Source organism: Montipora capricornis, chromosome 11 (genome assembly GCF_036669925.1).
Source record: "Montipora capricornis isolate CH-2021 chromosome 11, ASM3666992v2, whole genome shotgun sequence".
NCBI classification, from domain to species: domain Eukaryota; kingdom Metazoa; phylum Cnidaria; class Anthozoa; order Scleractinia; family Acroporidae; genus Montipora; species Montipora capricornis.
In genome coordinates, this window is record NC_090893.1 from 27,478,673 (window position 1) to 27,486,172 (window position 7,500).

Sequence of the window (7,500 nt, forward strand, 5' to 3'; positions counted from 1 at the left end):
CCAGTCGGCAATTCTTCTGATAGCCCGTCGTGCAGCATCTCTTTGTGGTCCTCTCCCCGGGGGTGGAGTTTGTACTGTGGTAGCTCTTTTCGCTGTGTGGCTCACTTCCTTGGCCTGAATTTCTAGAGGGCGCAATCTTGTTATAGGATGGTTTGTTGTTCTATTGGCGGTGCGTACATTGACGGAACATGCAAGTCCATCGTAACCTCTTTTAATGGATGTGACAAGTGTTACTTTCCAGGTTTCTCTCGGGCTGTCATCGTGGATGAGAACTACATCGCCAACCTTCACGGATTTGGTTGTCGTTGTCGGCCAGAAGGAACCCAGTAACTTTGACGCAAGGCAGTCAGTGTTGAGTTGACACCTGCATGAAGCTGCTTAACGTGGGTGGAGTGAATTACTTAGTCTGTGAAGTGGTCTTTTCCAGGTAGCAACAGAGGAAATTTGGCGTTGTCACTTAAGGAGGCGTTGTGTATCCTCCTGCCACAGCGCAAAAGACCACCGTCATCAAGGAATAGGCGAAGCTGACGTACTAAGGTTGTACGGTGTCGTACCTTTGAAAGGAGGTTGTCAACGTCGACACGAAAAACAAGATCATATTCTATAGCTGTGATAGGACCCTGTTGGCTGTCTTTCTTCTGGAGACGCTGGGCAATTCTGAGAACATAGGCAGTAATTCGAAGAAGCTTTGGTAAATTGCTAAAATCCGGTATATTGATCAGGTGATGAAGGCCTTGCTGTTGAGTTGGAAACGTGCTGTTTGTAGTAGACTCATCAGTAGCAGTTTCAGTGGTCAATAAGTGGAGAACCTCTGTGTTAGGCCATGAAGGCCACTTTGATCTGTTTGGTAACCATTTAGGACCATGCTTCCACACTGAAGAGGCCTTCAGTTGATCTGCTGTTATCCCTCTTGTGATCATGAGCAGATCAGAGGGGTTTTCGGTTGTGGGGCAGTACTTCCAGATGGAAATTGATGTTAGCTTCTTTACTTCTTGGATGCGACTCCTAATGAATGGTTTTAATATTCTGGTGCTGTTAAGCCAGTTAAGGACGATCTGGCTGTCAGACCACAATGTGACCCTTGTAACTTGTAGTTTTTGTTGCAGATATGATGCCAAACGTCTAGCTGTTAGAGCTGCCATAAGTTCCAGTTTGGTTGCATCTCCTAATATTTCCTTGGCTATAACAAGCCATTTTTGATCAAGAGAGGGTGGAAGTGGTTCGTCCCAATCTATCCCTTCCTGCCACAGTTCTTGTATCAAAATCTTGGCAGCAACTGTGACCGGTTGGAATAGGCCGAGTGGATCAAAGACATTTGCTGTTTCTTGTAAAACCTCTCTCTTGGTTGATAATGGAGGGGTAAAAGTTGCTTGCTTATATGAGAATCCCAATGTGCCTGAAGTTGTGTTCCATAGTATGCCCAGCACCTTTTTGGCTGGGCTGGTGTCAAGGACTTGATCCTTGGCTGCAAGATGCTGCAGGCCAGGACTGTTTGAACTCCACGACCTGAGAATGAAACCCACTAGTGACATCGTGTTCCTGGCATCTTGATAATAGTTGACTGCTGAACCATCAACACTTACTCCAGAGGCGTGGTTGTCTACGTACAGATTTCTTAACACATCTATGCTGACTTGCTCTGTACACTGTGTGAGGTGCTTGTTGAGAGCGGCATTTAAGATGATGGGGGAGCTCGTGGCACCAAACATGACAGACTTGAATCGGTACACAATGAATTCACTCTCCGGGTCATCTGCATTAGATAACCGGTAGAATTGTGTGGCATCTCGATCGGCATCGTCAAGGTTTACACGTAAAAATGCCTTTTCAATGTCCGCAGTTATGCCATACTGGTGGAGACGAGAGTGTAGAAGTATACCAGTAAGGTCATTGAGCAGCGGATGACCTGGCTGTAAGCAATCATTCAAGATTGGTTGATCACCTTGTTTGAAACTGCAATCGTACACAATGCGTAGAGGAGTTGTGGTGGAGTCCTTGTGGACAGCATGGTGGGGTATGTAATGACATATTTCGTTGGTTGTATCTGGATCTTTCATCTTTTCAATGAAACCTCGATGATGTCATTGTACAAGTGTAGTTTCTCAGGATTTGCGGCTAGTCGTCTGGCCATGGAGCGAGTTCTCTGCTTAGTAATTTCTGCATTTGATGGTTAAGGGGGATATTCTGGTCGCCATAACAACCTTGCGCTAAATCGGCCGTCCTCCAACACAATAGATGTGTCTTGATAGTACTTCAGAAAGTCACGTCAAGTTCATAGCAAATGGAATTAACAAAAATGGTCTCTTAAACTTCCTCGTAGGTGAGTGGTCAGAAAAAGCATTCTACGCAGAGAAAATCAAAGATCTTTGTCTTTGTCTTTGTCTTTGTCTTTGTCTTTGTCACCCATGGAGACAACTGTACCAAACTCACCTCCTCCAATGGTACAATTACTGCGTGCACAGTCTTGGAACTTGCGTGCACAGTCTTGGAACTTTGCAGTAATCAAGAGGAAGCTGATACCAGGAAGTTCCTCCATACAAATCATGCAAGTCAAAATGGCCATCAGTGCATCACCATAAGGTCCTCTGATACAGCTGTAAAATTGTTGGCCTGCTATCACCAAGCAGCCATTCAGTGCTGACATAGTGCTGATCAGTGGCACGAAAAGCAGAACTCGCATTGTTAGTATCCGACAGGTATGTGAAAATCTTGGCCGAGAGATGTGTGAAGTACTTCCTAGCCTACACGCCATAACTGGCTGTGATAGTGTCGGTGCGTTTGCTACCAAACGGAAGAAGAAAGCTTTTGATATTGTACAGCTGTATCCATCTCTGAGGCAAATTGTTGGTAGTCTTGGTGAGAGGGTCCCTGCTAGTGACGAAGATTTAAACAAGATAGAACAGTTTGCATGTGCCTGGTACAATGACCATAGATGCAGCAGTGTGAATGAACTCAGGTACAAGTTGTTCTGCAAGAGCAAAAATCAGCAGTCACACCAGCTTCCATCGGCCACCGACAAAAGCAGCTCTGAAAAACCACTTCAGGCGTGCTAACTATCAGGCCTTTCTCTGGAAGCATTCCCTAGAGACGGAAATGGAACAAGAGGCTCCCGATGGCCATGGGTGACAACTGAAAGATGGCCAACTGGAAATCTATGGTACTAACTAGGCACTAGCCCCTGATTCCATGATGGAGCTTGTTTGCTGTGGCTGCAAAGGATTGTATCAACCACGGCGCTGCTCCTGTGTTGGCAATGGCCTTCCCTGCCTGAACTGAGGCCTGTACATGCCAGGATAACTGCAATAATGATGATAGTGATGACGATACTGATGATGATACCAATGATGATCAAAATGACAGTTAACTTAGGATTTGTCGATGCTAATATAGTACCCCTTGTCTTGTTGACATATTTCAGCCTGTAAATTTTGAAAGTCCTCATGTTGAAAGTCCTCATGTTTACAATGTAATTTAATTTAAGCATCAGATATCATTGCGCACTCATAGAGTCAAAAGAGAATGAACCATATCCCCCTTAATTATGAGAATTTAAGGCCAGACGTGAAAGAAAAAACCTAGTATTAGGAATAAGGATATTTTGAAACTGCAAATGCTTCTGTGCTCACCATCACGACAAAAACAGTATTATATCTGTAAATTAAAAGTTTCGTTGGGAACCGTCTAGACAGCTAATGTAATGCATTAACTTTTAGTTATCATAAGACAAAATATCACCCAATTCTTACCATACATTATAAATTTCAAAGATGATTGATATTTAGAGTTCATGAAGCTACAACAAGTTGCAAAATTGTGGAGACACTTTCATTAAAAAACACATTTTCTAACTTTCAGTACTCGGCGTATCTAGAATTTAAACCTTTCCCACTTCCTCTCCCCTCTCCCCCTTTCAATGTTGACTGCTTAAGTTCCCAACATTTTTTTGTCTTGCTAGCAAAACTGATAAGGGGGCGAGGGGGGCTGCAGTGTGAGAGATAATAGGGAAATTAATAACGCCCCAAGAAGGTAAAGTGTCTCCACTATTTTTGCAACTTGTTGTAGCTCTTCCCCCACCTCACTCTTCAGTTTTCTTTGACTTCAGCTGCAAGGGCTTTAATTCTGCAATATTCTTGAAAAATGCCAGGCCACTAAGACTAAACATTTATGAATATTTTTTTCCTTGTACCTCCTTTGTCCAGCCCGTGTTTTCAAAACTACGATCAGTTGTACAATGTATACAGTGAGAGGGAGAAATGTAGTCCTAATTTGCTATTTAGATGTTGACAGTTGCCATGGCAACTACAAAAAAAAAAACATGTCTGTATATTTTAATCCATACATTGTGATAAGTTAAGTAGTTTGCCAAGTTTAGTGCAATAGCGTTTGGTATTTGCACAGAAATTTGTATTTTTGTCGTTCTTATAGATTTGGGAGGCATAATTTATCCTTAACCACCCCCACTCCATCAGAAAATTGTTTTTCTCACGTAAGCACTGCTTACATAAAAAAGTAACAGGTAGATTATTAAAATATAGACAATAAGCCTTAATTTCATACCAATTTCACTATGTCTTACGGGGGATTTTACGAAAACCAATTTTTAGCCGCATTTCAGGGTTCGGTTTATGGACTTTAAGGTTAAATCACGGCTTGCAATCAGTGGCAAAAGTCTTGGGACACTCACCCTTTGAAGTAGGTTTTCTTACTGATTTTGAAAAATTTCCCCTTTCCCGAACCGCTCACCCCCCCCCCCAGAATAATGTTGCCAACAGTGAACATACATTTCCTTGTCTATTTCTATTGATTGGGGGAGCGGAGGACTTGCATTTTGAAGCTTTGGTGGAATTTTGACAGTTATGTTTAGTTTCTGACGTGAGAGGTTTTGAGGCCCAACTACTTTTGCCACTGATTGTAGCTTTCCCCTTCCCTTTTCTCCCGGCTTTCAGTACACATGTCGAAAATGTCAGGAAGCGATATCCAGGAGACCCGGGAGGACACTGCACGTATCGAGATTTCGTGTAGTGTAAAAGGCTACCATGATGTCGGTTCAGTTTAGATTTGGGAGAAGAGTTTCTCATCTATAAGGAGATTGGCTCCAGGGGAAGAACGTTTAAAGTCACTAATAATAGAGGGCAGTTAAGACATTGTTCCAGCACCTACAGTACACCCTGGAGTACATGAGTAACAGTAGTTGACAATGACATTGTTTCGATTTGTTTTGTTTTGTTTGAACATTGACGTTCAGTATGAAGCTATTTTTCGTTATTCCCATTCAATAAAGGCTGATAGTGACCATACCCTACGTGTTTTACTGGTTTCCGGCTTCAAGAGATACCCTCCGAACAAAATTGGATCTGATTGGTTCGATTTTGTTCGATTTTGTTAGATTGCCGAACCCAATCGAACATCAATCGTTCGATTGATTTCGACTGAATTTTTGTTTGATTTTTTTTTTTTTTTTTTCGATTAGATACCCCGGGATGTTTTGGGCAAATCATTTGTACCGCTTTCGAGTAAATGTTCAGAAGCACAGGTATCGAACTATATATATTTATGCCGGGATCTCAGTAGACTCCGAGCAGCGTGACTTCAATAGAGTCAACACAAAGGTGATCACCGGTCGGTCGCCCATCCAAGTGCTACCATCGGGAATTGGTCTTTTGTCTTTGTTCAATTTGTGACCTCTACATAAAAATATAAGTTTTACAAAAGAAATTATATTATTCTCCAAAACTTTGCCTGTATAACAGAACATTTTTCATTTACACTGCCTGGCAATTAATTTTGCGAGCTTTCGAAATGTTCTCTTACAGGAGATTGGCTGTTGCTCTCGTGAGTCTTGAATTCCCTCCATCGCATTTGACTAAGCTAAAATTTACAAAACCGAACACTGAAAATGGTCCTTTCCTGCAGTGAAATTACATATCCTCACAGGGACCACCCTTAACGTCCTGATCAGTTTTTTAAAATACTTCATGTGAGAAAATTTCTTTTGTAGTTGCCACTCCACTGTTCAAATTACAGGTTTTCTTGTTTACCACTTTAATGCGAGCAGGAGCCTTTCCGACGCAAGGTTGCTTGCTAGCGTAAAGAGACTGTGATTATTGCTAATGCTTACATCGACCCATCCCGCGTAAACGCCTCCAGGCGTCTTGTTTACAATGGAAGTAGAATGACAAATGAACACTGATAAAATAATTCGTACATCGCATTTTTAGTGGCTACAACCAAAGGGTCGACTTAACAGACTGAATTTCCCGTTATTCGCAAGACCCTATGTTTAATTTCGTTGCCAATAAGTAATCATCGACTATTTTCTGTCACACATCATGCAATCGTGTACATGTCATTGTTACGTGCTGGAATAACCAAGAAATGTCCGCAAAGAAAACATGAATGAAAATAACTTCCCAGTACGATATATGGCACGCAGCAAAGGTGTCACAACGAGCAGTTACCCTTTTTTTTACCATTATTTAATTAGTTTTATACTGGTACAATTATAGATTAAAGATTACGTTAAGCAGTTTGTAAAGCAAAGCGGGCTTATTGTTTTTCATGGCCATTCAGGTATTCATCTTGATTAACTTTGAACTCCAAGTTCCACTGACTGTAGACATCAATTCGTGACTTTCTTGATTCACTAGATTCTTTCCACTCACTTGATTTTCTGTGCACACAAACTTTAACGAAAGACTTCATAATAAACTCTGAACTCTTTATCTTCTTCCCTTTTCAGCTATCGTCTCTTTTTTCTCTTTCTTAATTCTCTCCCGATATAGCAAGGTCAAAGGTTATCGCTCCACCAAAGTTATCGCGGTATAGCTTCGTCACAGTATCGCATCCAAGATCTATCACAGCCAGCCACGAGGGTAAGCCCTCAGGCAAAAGAATTTTTTCTATTATTTACAAGTCTGCTTTTATGCTTTTACTCTAAGCATCTAGAATGTTCAGTTGCTAGTTATAGTCTATTACAAGATGTGCTTTTTGTATAAACTGCTGAGTCTCACCAAAATATTTCTGGAATACTAGATAATTCTAGAAAAAGTCTAGAATTGCATGACAGATAAACTTAAAGTAACCCTGATCCTCATAACATCATACCGTTGTGTCTGGTTAAATTAAACCATATAGACAAAATCCAGCGCCGAAATCTCTGACTGGCGGTAAGTTTTCCTGGGTTTCCTTTGCGTAATTTCCACTGTTTACAAGGGGTCTTAGTTTTCGAAGTACGAAAACTAAGACCCTAGTCTTAGTTTTCGTACTTCGAAAGCTAACACTAGGGGTCTTCGGCCCGCCGCACACTTGAGGAAAGAGCTGAGCAAACTGCCTCCCGAGGCGGGTTGCTCAGCCATTTCCTCAAGTGTGTGGGGAAATTGTGGTCCGAAACTCGCCTCGCGAGGCCGTGAGGATAAAGTCAAACATGTTTTAAATTTTTAGCCCCTCGAAACAAATTCCTCACTATGTGCGGCCATCGTCAGAATCGAGCTGAGCTTGATT

General features: G+C 41.9%; 2 protein-coding genes across 2 annotated transcripts in view; one reads left to right on the forward strand and one right to left on the reverse strand.

The window, feature by feature from the left end:
• Positions 1–401: 401 nt before the first annotated feature.
• On the reverse strand, positions 402–2,057 carry LOC138023279 (uncharacterized). The gene has a single exon (XM_068870295.1). The coding sequence runs from the start codon at positions 2,055–2,057 to the stop codon at positions 402–404; it is 1,656 nt and encodes a 551-aa protein (XP_068726396.1).
• Positions 2,058–2,720: 663 nt separating this feature from the next.
• Positions 2,721–7,500, forward strand: part of LOC138023280 (cell adhesion molecule DSCAML1-like) — a 58,571-nt gene continuing 53,791 nt past the window's right edge. Inside the window, exons 1-4 of the mRNA XM_068870296.1 lie at positions 2,721–2,956; positions 4,426–4,486; positions 5,471–5,533; positions 6,507–6,570. Of these exons, the coding sequence (XP_068726397.1) occupies positions 2,721–2,956; positions 4,426–4,486; positions 5,471–5,533; positions 6,507–6,570 (424 nt within the window). The remainder of the gene's footprint in view (positions 2,957–4,425; positions 4,487–5,470; positions 5,534–6,506; positions 6,571–7,500) is intronic.

Bases quoted from the DNA above. Each gene is read 5' to 3' on its own strand.
- LOC138023279 (XM_068870295.1), bottom strand. From the start codon at position 2,057: ATGAAAGATCCAGATACAACCAACGAAATATGTCATTACATACCCCAC.